Raw genomic sequence first — 16,558 nt, forward strand, 5'->3', positions numbered from 1 at the left:
GTCCATGGAATTCTCCAGAATATTGGAGTGGGTAGCCTTTCCTTTCTCCAAGGGATCTTTCCAACCCAGGGATTGAACCCAGGTCTCTCACATTGCAGGCAGATTCTTTACCAGTTGAGCCACAATGGAAGCTCCAAAGTTGTATCCATGTGAATTTCTGGTTCAGTAGAAATAATAAAGTGCATCGATGTAGCTGGGTGTCTCTGGAATGCTTATGTGGGGTTTTTGGGTTTGCCTGACCTTCCTCTGTACACAACTTGAAACAAAAAGAATTGAAGGGACTTTCTTGGTAGTCCAGTGGCTAAGATTCTAGGCTCCCAATACAGGAACCCTGGGTTCCTGTTCTGATGTTGGAATTAGATCCCGCATGCCTAATCCAAGAGTTTACATGCCGCAAATGTAAACATGCTGCAAGCTCCAACTAAAAATTTGGATGCCACAAAGAAGATTAAGACCTCGAATGCTACAATAAAAACCTGGCACATTAAGTAAATAAATAATTTGTTTTAAAGAAGAGTTGGGAACCCCCTGTGACACTGTGAAATTCACATTCCTAGTTGGTATATTTGTAGAATTTTCACTTGCTCTCTTCTTTCCATGCAATACAATACTCATGGGGGCAGGAAGATATAGATATAACAAGAACCATCTCAGCATAAATACCTAATATTCAGAATAGCAAACTCCCCAAAGTACTTTTCAGCTGTCCAATGCTGCTTTTGTGAATCCCCACATCTTGGTTTCTTTTCTTTTCACTATTTATTAGATTATAGTTGATTTACTATATAAATGTTAGTTGCTTTCAGGTGTACAGAAAAGTAAATCTGTTATGCTTATACATAGTATCCACTCCTTTTAAGATTCTTTTTGCATATAGGTCATTATAGAGTATTGAGTAGAGTTTCTTGTGTTATACACTAGGTCCTTATAAGTTGTCTACTGTTTATAGCAACATGTATATGCCAACCCCAATCTTCTAATTTGTCCCCCCCACATCTTTGTTTTAGCTTAGCCATCACTGTTTATACAAATCCAAACTTTCTGGCATAGTCACATTCATTCACCATTTCTTTTTCTCACCTTGCTGTAGCTGTGGCTTCATCTGAGAAAATTCCACTTCCGAGAGTGGCTGGAGATCCAGTATGAGAAAAGAAACCTGTCTGTCCAGTTTTGGTAACAACTTCTCCCTCCCTTTGTAAAATTCCTTGATATCCTTTGATCATTATTCCCTATAACTTACTGAAAATGGAATAAAAAGGAGTGGGGAAAGATGGGAGGGAGAGTGCCTATCATTCTTACACATTTCATTGCAATCCAATCTGCACATGTCCTCCATCCCCATCTCTACAGGGACATCCATGGGACATGCCCATCTCCATGTCCCATTCCCTATCCTTGTCTTTAGACTCAGAGCTAGGTCCTCATTTATCAACAAGGGCCTAGGGTTCAGGGCTGCCAGACCCCACTTCTGTGACTAAGAAGATCAAACTTCTAGACAGCACTTTTACATGGACACTCATAACTTTTAATTGTAATTTCTGAGTGAATGAGGATTCCATCAAACATTTGAGGTCACCATGATACCTTCCAAAACCACCTTTCTAGACATCAGCTGAAGAAATTCTCCACATAGGCTAGCTTGGATATGTGCCTGGGACCATCGCATTTGCGTCATGTTCACGTCAAGTATCTTGGGGTTCTCCAACATACAATAAATATATTTATTTTTAATGTAATCATCATAATGTATTTCTTTTTCTCCAGGTAAATTATCAGATCATTACACATTCTATAATTAAAGCCATGGAAACAGAACAATGATTATTTACTCAGATTGTTCCTCTTATCTAATATTACATACAAATCTAGATCTTGACTCCTACCCACTAGATTCCCTAAGATAATGCAGTTCGTGAGGATAGTTGATGAATGTTTGTCAGATGAATACATTTACTTTCTGCTGTGTCTTTGTGCTAAACCTTTGAATAAGAAGAGGAATGAATGTGGATTGCTTTATTACATATTAACATTCTTTATTAATAATACAATTAAGATAAGGTAAAATGGTAATTTCCAGCTTTATGCATATTAAGATTGCAAAAGATTATTGTCCTGTGCCCTTAGCACAGTCTCCTCTCAATAAAAGAAAACTACTAAGGTGAACATTATTCCATTACAATTTATTCTTTTTGTTAGTGTCCCTTGAGATGGTGCACATTAATTTTACTTAAATGTGGTGAAATTATTTATCCTTTTGTGATGGTTTATTTTCCTTAGCATAATGACTTCAGCTTTCATCCACATTGTGGCATATGTTCGAATTTCCTTCCTTTTGAGGGCTAAATAATATTTGATTAAATGTGCATAACACATGTTGTTTATTCTTCCATTTACTGATGAACACTTCCACCATTTGCCTATTGCAAATAGTGCTGCTTTGAACAGAGATGTACAAATATCTGTTCCACTTCTTAGTTTCAACTCTTGTGAGTATATACCAGAAAGTGAAATTTTTAGATTTTTAGCTGTTTGAAATGTGAGAGTCAAACAACACTATGTTCAATATACTGATAATTTATAACTGAATGAGGAACTGTAATGATGCCAATCAAAATACACACACACAGAAAGAAACTGAACTTTCTGATTTAGTAACACAAATTCAGATAATTTGACTTTTTTAATTATGTAAAATAGTTTGAACGTGAAAGTCACTCAGTCGTGTCTGACTCTGCGACTCCATGGACTATACAGTCCATGGAATTTTCCAGGCCAGTATACTGGAGTGGGTAGCCTTTCCCTTCTCCAGGAGATCTTCCCAACCCAGGGATTGAAACCAGCTCCCCTGCATTGTGGGTGGATTCTTTACCAGTTGAGCCACCGGAAAAGCCAAATAGGTTGAAGGAACCTAAAATAACAACCAGGGTAAATTTTGCTGCCACCCTTAAGAGTTGAAATTTTGATGCAGATATGTTGAATTTAGAAGAAAAAAAATTCACACTTCTCTTGCATCTGAGTTTGAGAAACACTTTCACACTGCACATATTTTTAAATTAAATGTAATTTACTTTAAACCAGATGTAACTAGGCTTGTAAAAAATTTTTTTTGGTGTCTTTTGCCATAGGAATTATTATATTATGTGATTTGTTTCAGGCAAAGTTTTCTGCGCGCTTGTGTATATGGGTATGTAATTCAGTCTCTGTGTGTAAGCAAGTCTTTCAAGTCTTTCAAGCAAGTCTTTCTTTATGCCTGTGTGCCTCTTTTGTAGAATAAAGACATTCTTGGTAGTTTCCTGGTAGTCTAGTGGCTAGGATTCCATCCTTTCACTGCCATGTCCTGGGTTTAATCCCTAATTGGAATACTGAGATCCTGCCTGCTGGGCAGCACGGCCAGAAGAAAAGAAACGAGAAACATACCTTATTCAATCCTAAGTATGAAAAAAAAATGCTACTATACTTGTATCAATATCCTTAATGTTTTCTAAATATTACTTTGATCTCAAGTCCAACATACATTGGGGAGCGAGAGAATGTGTGTGTGTGTGTGTGTGTGTGTGTGTGTGTGTGGGCTACATGGAATGAACACTGGAACCTATGTTGTTGTTTTCACTGATATGCAGCCAATTGTCCCACTAGATTTATGTTTCTCTTCCCAAGAAAATCTATGGGATAATCTATCCCACCATATTCCATACTTCTATTTTTCTACTAATCCTAATCTGTCAGAAGGACCAGATAATGAAATCAGTCAAACCAGTGGCCGTATCTTGGATATCTTAGTCATTTCCTTCTAAACTCACACTGAGGGACATTTCAGGTGCTCCAGGCTGGTGGCTCAGACAGCAAAGAGCCTGCCTGCAATGCGGGAGACTCAGGTTGGATCCCTGGGTCTGGAAGATACCCTGGAGAAGGAAATGGCAACCCGCTCCAAAATTCTTGCCTGGAAAATCCCATGGATGGAGGAGCCGGGTAGGCTACAGTCACAAAGAGTTGGACACAACTCAGTGAATTCACTTTCACTTTCAGTGGTTAAAACTCAGCACTTCCACTCCAATGGGCACTGGTTCAATCCCTGATCAGGAATCTAGGATCCCACCTGTGCCTGGCGTGTCCAAAACTAAATAAATAAATACTTACTTTGTCATCTGATCTTTAAAAAACCTTTAAATAAATTCACATTGACATTACATGAAGATATACTAGATATCAATGCAGCAAATCTTTAAACATTTTTGCAAAATCATACAAAAAGGCTAAACAAGGCATGAGCAAGTATAAATTTGCAGAAAGCTACAGTGGAGAGAGAATTCTGTCATCTGAGACATACTTTGACTCCATTGTTGCAACATAAGATGTTAAAATTACTCTACATTTGTGCTCTGAAGGTTGATTTTCAATTACTGAGACACTCTTACTTAGTGTGTCTCTACTCTGTGCATTTCTGGAAGCTCCAGATACTTAAGCCATCACAGTGATCCTAAGGGGAAGAAATGTCTTGAATTCACCAAAAGGTGTGCATTTCAGTGAACCCATTGATCCTCTAATGGCCCATAAGGATCACATTGTTCTCCAGGTTTTCTCAAACTGACCCCATTTTCAGTTTAGTTATAGGTCTGAAGGTCTGAAGCATAATTATTGCCTCTGCTGCTGCTGCTAAGTCGCTTCAGTCATGTCCGACTCTGTGCGACCCCATAGACGGCAGCCCACCAGCCTCCCCCATCTGTGGGATTCTCCAGGCGAGAACACTAGAGTGGGTTGCCATTTCCTTCTCTAATGCATGAATGTGAAAAGTGAAAGTGAAGTCGCTCAGTAATGTCTGACTCTTACCAACCCCAGGGACTGCAGCCTACCAGGCTCCTCTGTCCATGGGATTTTCCAGGCAAGAGTACTAGAGTGGGGTGTCATTGCCTTCTCCAATTATTGCCTCTATATGATAGTAAAAAGTATAAATTTAAAGTTGCTTAAGGTGAGATTTTTCTTCCAGAATTTAATAGAGAAATACTCTGGAATTTACTCACAAAGGTAAGTCTAATTGTAAGGACTAAGTGTTTAGGCACTCTCTTGTAGTTTAACTATCCAGACTGAGAAATTGACATTACCTGATGGTGATAAAGGGTAGGAGTTCGCTGATACGAGAAAGTGGCATTCTGAGAAATTGGCACTTAATATTGGATAACATGCCCAAACCAGCTCTTAAAGATACATTTCTTCAATGACGCTTCCTCAGAATTATTTTAGTTTTGAGAAACTGACAGCTTTCAAAATCACTACAAGAAATTAACCCTTTAGAAAGAGCAATTGAATAAGGTTATGTTTAGGGCTTCTCCTCCCTCACCATGTAGTCTTTATTTCAAACATTATTTGGGACCACGTTGCAGATATCTTCTGTGTTTTGATTTTCCCCCTGCTTTTTTCAAATGGACATTTGCTACATTTGTATTGGGTGTCCATTCCTTTGTTTGCCTTGTAGGGGAACAGCTTTTCTGTCAGCAATTGCAATTCTACTCGGGTTTTAACTTGTGGTTTTGCCTTCTCTTCTCAGAGACAGACCTGAGCTTCAGGTGGACCAATCAGGGGCGTTCAGGTCCATGGATTTATGCACGTGACAGAAATGAGGCCAATCAGGAAAGATATTTGTTGTGTTGGATAAATGTCTCTGCTAGTCTGTGGAGAGGCCCTGCCTGTGCATGAAGCTAGCATAGAAAGCAGAGTGGAATGAGAGAGAAAACAAAGAGTGAAGGATTGGATTTCTTCATCCTGCTGTGTGTCTCAGACATCTGTTTCTGTGAGTCAGTACAGGTCCTCCTGGCACTCCTGTCACTAGTTTCTTTGGCACTCCTGTCGCTAGTTTTGGGGTTTTCTTTTTTCCCTCTCTTAATATATACATTTTATTGAAGCATAGTTGACTTAAAATGTTTCAGGTGCACAGCAAGATGATTATACATATACACATATATTATTTTAAAAATTATTTTCTACTGTAAGTTATTACAAGATATTAACTATAGTTCCCTGTGCTATACAGTAAACCTTGTTTGTCATTGCATATCTTTTTAAATTAGAAATATGGCCTTGTGTTCAAACTAAGTCAAACAAGTAGAATCAAAATGCCATAAAATTTTTAGTTAGGCAAAAATTTATAAGTTTTCTAAAGTATATATTGTACATATTATTTATATATATGTATACAAAAGTTTTCTACTACTCTTCATAAAGGCTTGAGAAAGAACATTAAAAAAAAGTTATGATTTGAGAGAATAGCATTGAAACATGTATATTATCATATGTGAAACAGATTGCCAGTCCAGGTTCTATGCATGGCACAGGGTGCTTAGGGCTGGTGCACTGGGATGACCCAGAGGGATGGGATGGGGAGGGAGGTGGGAGGGGGGGTTCAGGATGAGGAACACATGTATATCCAAGGCAGATTCATGTCAATGTATGGCAAAAATTACTACAATATTGTAAAATAATTAGCCTCCAATTAAAATAAATAATTTTTTTTAAAAAAGAAAGAAAGAGACATGTGTACCCCAGTGTTCATCACAGCACTGTTTACAATAGTCAGGACATGGAAGCAACCTAGATGTCCATCGGCAGATGAATGGATAAGAAAGCTGTGGTACATATACACAATGGAATATTACTTAGCTATTAAAAAGAATACATTTGAATCAGTTCTAATGAGGTGGATGAAACTGGAGCCTATTATACAGAATGAAGTAAGTCAGAAATAAAAACACCAATACAGTATACTAACACATATATATGGAATTTAGAAAGATGGTAATGATGATCCTATATATGAGACAGCAAAAGAGACACAGGTGTAAAGAAGACTTTTGGACTCTGTAGGAGAAGGCGAGGGTGGGATGATTTGAGAGAATAGCATTGAAATATGTATATTACCATATGTGAAACAGATTGCCAGTCCAGGTTCAATGCATGACACAGGGTGCTCAGGGCCAGTGCACTGCGATGACCCAGAGGGATGGGATGGGGAGGGAGGTGGGGGGGGGGTGGTTCAGGATGGGGAACACATGTACACCCATGGCAGATTCATGTCAATGTATGGCAAAAATCACTACAATATTGTAAAGTAATTAGCCTCCAATTAAAATAAATAAATTATTTTTTTAAAAGTTGGAGAAATTAGAAAACATCAACTAAATGAAACGGAAGCACTGAATATGAAATAGAAAAAGTGAAATAAACTAGATAAAAGCAAAAGAGCATCATATAGTCCAGTTGTCTTTAAACATGACCGCTCATTAGACACTTAATCTGGAGCTCTGGAGGAAAAAAAGTAACACCTGGGCATTTGTATTTTTCAAAAAACTTCAAGATAATTCTGATATGCATCTGGATTTTAAAAAGTGATTACAGGTTTTTCTGTTAAATCGTAGTTTTGGTGATATAGAGTTCTACTGTTTTTCTGTTGATCAGTTATGATACAATGGTATTGAGTAGTTACATAACCACAATAGGAAAAGTTGTTTATCAGTTTTCACAATCATATCCAGACAAAAATAAAAAGTAATAACAATTGCAAGCCATGATGGGAACATGATTAACCTAACAGTATAAAATAATTACATACAATTTGGGGGGTCAAACAGAATGATGTGGTAAGTGGAAATGCGTACACACACATGTTTTCATCCTCCCATCTGGTCTATGTCTTTTGGTTGGTGCATTTAATCCATTTACATTTAGGGTAATTATTAATATGCATGATCCTATTACAGTTTTCTTAATTGTTTTGGGTTTATTTTGTGTAGGTTTTTTCCTTCTCTGTGTATCCTACCTAGAGAAGTTCCGTTAGCATTTGTTGTTAAGCTGGTTTGGTGGTGCTGAATTCTTTTAACTTTTGCTTGTCTGGAAAGCTTTTGATTTCTCCAGCAAATCTGAGCAAGAGTCTTACTCAGTAGAGTATTCTTGGTTGCAGTTTCTTCCCTTTCATCATTTTAAATATATCCTGCCATTCGCTTCTGGCTGGGAGAGTTTCTGTTGAGAAATCACCTAGTAGGAGTTTCCTTGTATGCTGTTTTTTGTTTTCCCCTTGTTGCTTTTAACATTTTATCTTTGTTTTCAATTTTTGTCAGTTTGATTACTATGCATCTCAGTGTGTTCCTCCTTGGGTTTATCCTGCCTGGGACTCTCTGTGCTTCCTGGACTTGGTTGACTAGTTCCTTTCCCATGTTAAGGAAGTTTTTAGCTATTATCTCTTCGAATATTTTCTCAGGTCTTTTCTCTTGTCTCCTTCTGGGACCCCTATAATGTGAACGTTTGGTGTGTTTAATGTTGTCCCAGAAGTCTCTTAGGTTATCTTGTTTCTTTTCATTCTTTTTTTTTATATTCTGTTCTGTGACAGTGATTTCCACCATTCTGCCCTCCAGGTCATTTATCTGTTCTGCCTAAGCTATTCTGCTATTGATTCCTTCTGGAGAAGGCAATGGCACCCCTCTCCAGCACTCTTGCCTGGAAAATCCCATGGACAGAGGTGCCTGGTGGGCCACAGTCCATGGGGTTGCTAAGAGTCGGACACGACTGAGCGACTTCACTTTCACTTTTCACTTTCATGCATTGGAGAAGGAAATGGCAGCCCACTCTAGTGTTCTTGCCTGGAGAATCCCAGGGACGGGGGAGCCTCATGGGCTGCCGTCTATGGGGTCGCACAGAGTCGGACACGACTGAAGCGACTTAGCAGCAGCAGCAGCAGTGTATTATGCATCTCTATTTGCTTGTTCTTTAGTTCTTGTAAGTCTTTGATAAACATTTCTTGAATCTTCTCCACTATTTTCCCAACTGTGTCCCTGTTATACCAAAGGGAACCTTCCTGGCTTGCTGCTGCCAGGGCCCCTGTCCCTGTGTTGAGCCCCTGCCAACCCACACCTCCCCAGGAGGCCCTCCGACACTAGCAGGTAGTTTTGGTTCTACTACCCTCCTGTGGAGTTGCTGCTCCTTTCCTCTGGGTCTTGGTGCTCATAAGATTTATTTTGTGCCCTCCAAGACTGGCACCTCTGTTTCCCCCAGTTCTGTGGAAGTCATATAATCAAATCCTGCTGACCTTGAAAGCCAAATTCCCTGGGGATCCCCAGTCTCTTCGCCAGATCCCCAGTCTCTTTGTCAGATCCTCAAACTGGGAAGCCTGACATGGGGCTCAGAACCTTCACAGCAGTGGGAGAACTTTGGTATTATTGTTTCCCAGTTTGTGGGTCACTCACCTGGCTGGTATGGGATTTGACTTTATCATATTGCACCCCTCCTACCATCTAGCTGCAGCCTCTTCTTTGTCTTTGGACCTGGGCTATCTTTTTTTGGTGTTTCAGCATCCTCCTGTCAATGATTGTCCAACAGCTGGTTGCAATTTTGGTGCTCTCACAGGAGGAGATGAGTGCATGTCTTACTCCGCCATCTTGAACAGCCACACTCCTGTCACTTGTAACCAGACATTCCCATTGCTATATTATGAATATTCTGCATCTGGAAAATTTTATTGATTAAAATATTTGCTTATTCTCATAAGTAACCCATTCTAAGAATATATGATTCAATGAATATTGAACACGGATTATCTCAAATATTAGCCCTTATAGTTATGATTGTAGTGGCATTTTTGTCATGTCCATGAACATATCCAAGGTAATTTAAACTTTCCCTAAATTCATTGACATTTATGTTTTCAAAGTTGAACTTTTTGTTCCTATGCAATAAAACTTGCTGTCCACATTTCTATCTAAATTATGATGCTTAGAATTCTAGCTATTAAAATGAGGGGAAAGTATCAGATTTAAAAAATTTTTAATTACACTTGCCAAGGTTTTCAATGTCACCAGAATATAGGATTTACCCCCCTTATCACTCTCTCACCAGCAATGAGGTTGAAAGTATAATAATTACCAGTTTGAAAGATGCAAATTTAGTTTTTCTCTTCTGTGGTTGGGGCTATATAATTATTATATGATGACTGTCTATTAATGCCTCATATTAAATTCTATTTACAAATCCTGTTTGTCTTCTTAAAGTGATTTACATTGAAAACACCACTGAATAATCCTTTGGAGATATATATTCATGTACCTAAGGAATCTTTGACTCATCTCAATTTTTAAAAATATTTTGGATAAAGAGTCCTGATCTGGGACTCAGTACCCACATTTTAGGAGGAGACATTCTGGATAGACAGCCTCTCTCAGGCCCTTCCCAGTCTATAAACCTAAGCTTCCTTAACACTCCCAAGCAAGTTTAAAAACAAAGATGAAAAGTTAGGTCTAACCAGCTGTTTGTACACCCATGTTCAAAGCAGCATAATTCACAACAGCCAAAAGGTGAAAGGAATTCATCTCAGTCTCTATCCAGAAACGTTTACTGAAAAAGCCTAACACTTTTGCCACTTTAGGAGGATGTTTTCTTCATAATAAGTACACTTTTATGTAGAGTAAGAAATCGATTCTCAAACTCTAGTGGGTTGAGTATCACCTTGTGAATTTGTTTAAAGTGCAAATTTCTGAGTCCATTCACAGAGATCCTGATTAATCAGGTAGGATGAAAAACCATCGAGTATATATTACACAGGAAGTAAGGCGATTTTGCAGTGTGAGGTTACCAGAAGAAACCTTAAGAAACATTGCCGGAGTGTACTTCACACTGTCTATTCTGTGCTCTCTGTCTCTGTGTTTGTCTTTGTCCTTGTCTGTCTGTCTGTGTCTTTCTCTGACCATTGATAGTTAATCTCTATTCCTACCTTCAGCCCTAATCTGCCACTAATTTACTTTCTGCTGTGTCCCTGTACTAAGTTTTTGAATAAGAAGAGGAATGAACGTGGATTGCTTCATTACATATTAACATTCTTTATTAATGATAATAAGTAAAAGCTTATAGTTGGCACATGAATAGTAAACATAGGATCAAAATACAATATAGTCAGAAAAAAAGAATTATTAAACACATAGGTAACTTTTAAATTAGAGATGAGACAATAAATATTATTCCCTGAAGAACTGGTGCTGAGATTACATAGAAACCATGTGAAAAAAAAAAACCCACCTCCCATTATACTTCAAAATAAATTCCAGATGGATGAAAGGTTTAAATTTTTAAAAATCCATAAAGAAGTAAGATAGAGTGAGAGAAAATGCATATCCATGGGGGTGAGCAAAGATTTTAAGAAGCCTGAAACCACAGCATGAATTCATAAACAAAGGATGAAGAGCTTAGAGGATATACAAAATGAAGGGCTGTCCTGGCCCTGGTGCTACAGGAGCCTCGGCTCTGCTGCCCATGCTCACCCTGTCCTGCTCTCTCCAGCCCAAGATACCACAGAGACTCCAGGGTCCCCTTTCTGGGAATGTGTGCAGAGCTCCCTGGTTTGAGCCAAAGGGATCACTCTGCTGAAGGGACATCTTCAGGAGGCTGATGAGAGAGTGAAAGCAGGGGTGTGAGGAATGGCTTCTGAACATGCTCACACAGAGAGTGCCCTCTCCCACATCAACACTTAGGATCAGTTGTTTCTTTCTTGGCCCATTCTCTGATTTCCTATCTTCAGATTTCCTCTTCTCTATGCTTTGTGATATGTGTCCCGAAATCGACCTGATTGTAGCACCACTTGTCTACTCACATGTCTACAAACTGGATCCACCCTGGAGTCAAATATTGATATCCATTTCCACCTTGGTCAGGGTTTCTGGGTTATCAATATTAGAAAATTACTCAGGTTGTCCCAGTGAAGGACTTCGCTTCTAGCAAGAGAACAGTAGAGTTTAAAAAAAAAAACAAAACAGAAAACTGTCCTGCAGTAGCACAGCTAGGCCTTGTGGAAAGTGGATCTGGTTTTTTTTCCTAACAGCTCTCTGCTGCTAAGTTGCTTCAGTCTTGTCTGACTCTGTGTGACCCCATAGACAGCTCTCTAGTGGCTCAGAAATTATTTTAGTACTTGTCACTTTGGTGGTCTGTCTGTTTCTGGCAGTCTCATAGGATTACAAAGACAGCCTAGGGAAGGAGGTACACTCTAGCATCAGGTAAGGAAACTAGACTGAAAGAAGCCATAGAATAGCACTGAAGAACAGAAATGTGGAAATCAGGCTGACTTGTCACAAGGGCTTGAACTAAGATTCTGCCAGACCTACATGTACACACTGCTATATTTAAAATGGATAACCAATAAAGACCTATTGTATAGCACATGGAACTCTGTTCAATGTTATGTGCCAGCCTGGATGGGAGGGGTGTTTAGGGAAGAATGGTGGTGGTGTTGGTTTAGCTGCTAAGTCGTTTCTCACTCCTGCAACCACATGGACTGGGGCCTGCCAGGCTCCTCTGCCTACAGGATTCTCCAGCCAAGAATACTGGAGTGGGTTTCCATTTCCTTCTCCAGGGGATCTTCCCAACCCAGGAATCGAACCTGAGTCTCCTGCCTTGCAGGCAAATTCTTTACCAAGTGAGCTATGAGGGAAGCCCTATGTATGTATATAGCTAAGTTTATTTGCTTTTTACCTGAAACTATCACTACATTGTTAATTGGCTATACCCCAGGACAAAATGTTTTTGGTGTTAACAAAATAAAAATTAAAAAACAAAACAAAAAACCAAAAGATTCTGCCAGACCTAAAGTAAGATTTCAGACAACATCCCTTCACAAAGAGATCCTAAACACAATCAAAACAAAAACAATATTAAAAAGAATATCTTTATCATCCGCTTGCTTGGATGATGATGACCAGGAGGGGGAGGATGCAGAGTGCTTAACTTAGTGCTTGGCACATAATTGCCTGTAATCTTAGCCATTGTTATTTATGATTTTTATTTTTACTTAATGGCAACCTCAAAAATTTACTTATCTCAGCTGTTCAGCCTTGCTTTTCTGTTTTCCTACTCCAAGCTCTGACACTCAGGGGAAGTGAATATTCTCAATATCAGGGTCTCTCCAGCCCAGTCCTTAACACATCCACCCTCTGAAGCACTGATGATACAAGTGAAACCGTTTACCTCAAACTGGGACTTGAACTCACGTGCTGGGACTCAAACCCATCCAAAACCCACGGCACCTGGTTTCAGGGCCTAAAGAAGTTCAGATTCTTGATGTCTCATCCCAGAAAGAATTCCGTGAGAGACAAAGTGATAGGTAAGAGATGGATTTATGCAGATTCAGAGAGAAGCATACTCCACAGACGGACTGTGGGCCATCACAGAGGGCAAGTGAGGCTGTGAAATGTGGCATGATTAATTTTTATAGGCTGGGTAATTTCACATGCTAATGAGTAGGAGGATTATTCCAACTATTTTGGGGAAGGAGTGGGATTCTGTCCACCGGCCCACTCCTTGGTCTTTTGACAGTGCTTTGGAACTGTCCTGGCACCTCTGGGTGTGTCATTTCACTTGCTGATTGAAGATCAAGGTCTAGTCTTGCCTGCCATCTTGGTCCCATTTGATTCTAACTGGTTTATATTGTGTCTTTGGGCTATGTCATTCATTCAAAAGTTGTGCCCTGCCCTTTTCCCTCCTGTTACACAAGGACTCAATGAGGCAAAGAGGCCATGGGCAAAGATAGGTCAAGAAGTTTGCTCCCTAGTGTACCTAAAGTGCTTGCCTTTCCCTGGGAAGAAAGCCTCTTAGGAGAATTAATGCTTAACCATCAGATTTGAAATAGAAATAAAAAATGATCAATAGACCCAGGAGTCCTCTATGAATGATGACACTTTCCACTATAGTAAACTGCACCCTGATGTCTAGAACTTGGGTCTGTTTTCTGGGCCACAGGTCACTACTGCCCCAGCTCCCTTAAGGAATGCTTTTCTTAAAATCCTTAACATAATTAGTATGAAGCATTATAATGACATGTCTCAGAAGTAGGTGCCAAACTAATATTTCCATTTCATTTCAAAGCAGTAGAATTCTTGAAAAATATAAGGCATCTACCCAGTTTCCCGTATTTGTGTGACAAATACACTTCCTCATGTATATGACAAGTATTAGGGAAATATTAGTGCTCCTCCAGTGGGGTGAATAGACACGGAGACACACACATGTGGAGGGAAAGTTGTGACTGTGCAGTCTCTGATGTGAGGGTACCATGATGGCAGATAGGCACACAGGATGGGAAGAATTTAGAGACAGGAAAACCTGAGAAGGAAACATGAAGTCTACTTTAAAGAAAAGATTGGAAAAAGACTCACAAGGTCAGTAATGCACCTGAGTGGAAGAGTTCTTCTCAGTGGGGAGAGGAGGCAGAGGAGACTGTAACACGGACCCACAATTCCAGGCGATGAGGTGATGGTATTTACACCAACCCACACACATATGGTGCTCACGTGACATGATGGATCTTGCTTGATCCCTTGTGAAGGGCACTGGAGTTTAGAAATGAGCAAGAGGAGAAAGTCAGAAGATGAAGAATGGTCCTCAGAAAAGCAGGACGTTGGTAAGGGGAAGCGGGGATCATGTGCAGCTCTTTTCAGGGCAAGTTCTTAACTCCAGGAAGAGAACTTGAGAGAACTTCTTTACTCCAGAAGGAGAGAGAGCACATGAGCCTCCTCTCTGCCTCTCGCCCCACTGCCCTCTCGACGTCTTGTCCGCATTTACCCTTCTCTCCTGGCCTTCATCTCTCTCTTGCTCTCTTCCTCAGTTCTTCCTTGTTACCTTCTCTCTCTGTTTCTCTTTACCGTGTCTCTCTCCATCCCTTTCTCCTTTTCTCTCCTTCTTCCTTCACTTTTCCCTCTTACCCACACTCTTCTAGACTAACTATAGGTCCTCTAAGGTCACTTTGGAGTAAACATTTTCCTGGTATCGAAACAGAACTGAGATGTCAGTTTTAAAACTGTCCAAAGTCTTCGAGCTCAGAACAGCAGTAGGTGGTAGAATGGCCCATACACAGGAACTGAAGGCACAGCCTCACAGTGGACACAACTCCTTCTCTCTTGTATTCCCTGCAGGGAAACATGGGGACTCTGATCAACATGCTGCCCCTGTTTCTGCTCTTCCTGCTCCTGAAGCCACTGAAATTCGAGCTGATAATTGATGGTTCTTTAACAGATAAAGAATTTGAAGAGCATTTAGATGGTACAAGTCCTACCAGAGCACCTACCAAGGAATTATTCAAAGCCCATGTCATTATTGATCGTAAAAGACCATTACGTGATCCAACATACTGTAGCAATGAAATGAAGATAAAAAATGTTCACCGTAGGCTTTATTGTGTTAAGGAACATTTCTTCCTTCAAGCATCGTATGAGGACATTGAAAAGATCTGTCATAACACGTTTACGTCTTGTGGCGAAGAAGTTGGGACTTGTTACATGAGTCATAAAAAAATAAAAGCAGTGCATTGTGTTTTAACAAGTGGGATCAAGATGCCAGATTGTGAATACACTTCCTCTTATGAGAAGGGATGGGTCTTTATCACTTGTCGATGGCAAAATGATATCAGAGAAATTATCCCTGAATCTGTGGTTGGTATGTTGACATCCACCGGGAAAGTACCTTTCTCCCAACATTCTTAAAGTATATTCTGAAAGATGTTAGAGCTAGAAGATAGAAGCTTACCCTTACTGATCCTTACAAGCAAACTTGAGGATGGAAATTTGGATCTCATTTGCTTTAGTCATCTACCACCTGCCCTTTTTCTCCTTGCATCAGACAAAGGAAAGGTGGGCAGGGCTAAGATATAGCTCTGAGATGTGATTTCAAACAAGTCATACAGTTCAGCACGTTTTGAATGTGTTGTGAGGATGAATGCCTGAAGGGAAAGGATGACCAGCAGCAAGCCATTAGGAAATGGGTGCTGAGGTGTGTTCCAAAGTTGTATTCATGGAATGTCTGGTTCAGTAGAAATAATAAAGTGCATCATTGTAGCTAGGTGTCTCTGGTATGTTTATGTGGGGTTTCCGGGTTTGAACTGATCTTCCTTGTGACACAATTTGAATCAAAAAGAATTGGAGGGACTTCCATGGTGGTCCAGTGCCTGTGACACCAGGCTCCGAATGCAGGGGGCCAAGGTTCCATTTCTGGTTGTGGAATGAGCTCCTAAATGCCAAAACTAAGAGTTTACATGCTGCAAATATAAACATAAAAATGCCCCAACTAAAAATTCAGCATGCCACAGAGATGGAAGATCCTGCGAGCTGCAACTAAAACCTAGTGAAGCCAAATAAATAAGTAAATTATTATTTTTTTAAAAAGAAGAAGTATTGGGACCTCCCTGAGACATTATGAACTTCATCTTTCTAGTACTGTATTTATAGAATTTCCATTTGTTTTCTTCTTTCCATGCAACACAATACTCATGGGATCTTGAAGATATAGACATAACAGGAGCCATCTTAGCATCCCCTGGTAGTTAAGCTGGTAAAGAATCTGCCTGCAACGTGGGAGACCTGGGTTCAATCCCTGGTTTGGGAATATCCCCTGGAGAAGGGGATGGCTACCCACTCCAGTACTCTGGCCTGGAGAATTCCACGGACTGTATAGTTCATGTGGTCACAAAGAGTTGGACACGACTGAGTGACTTTCACTTGCCTATCTTAGCATCAACATCTAAACATTCAGAATAGCAAACTCCTCA

General features: G+C 39.9%; 1 protein-coding gene across 1 annotated transcript; it reads left to right on the forward strand.

Moving 5' to 3' along the window:
* Positions 1 to 14,870: 14,870 nt before the first annotated feature.
* Positions 14,871 to 15,497, forward strand: LOC128054760 (inactive ribonuclease-like protein 9). Its single transcript, XM_052647332.1, has one exon. The coding sequence runs from the start codon at positions 14,937 to 14,939 to the stop codon at positions 15,495 to 15,497; it is 561 nt and encodes a 186-aa protein (XP_052503292.1). The 5' UTR covers positions 14,871 to 14,936.
* Positions 15,498 to 16,558: the final 1,061 nt, after the last annotated feature.

This window comes from Budorcas taxicolor, chromosome 10, assembly GCF_023091745.1.
Source record: "Budorcas taxicolor isolate Tak-1 chromosome 10, Takin1.1, whole genome shotgun sequence".
In the NCBI taxonomy this organism is placed as follows: Eukaryota; Metazoa; Chordata; class Mammalia; order Artiodactyla; family Bovidae; genus Budorcas; species Budorcas taxicolor.

Coding starts and splice junctions, on each gene's coding strand:
- LOC128054760 (XM_052647332.1), top strand. CDS start 14,937: ATGGGGACTCTGATCAACATGCTGCCCCTGTTTCTGCTCTTCCTGCTC.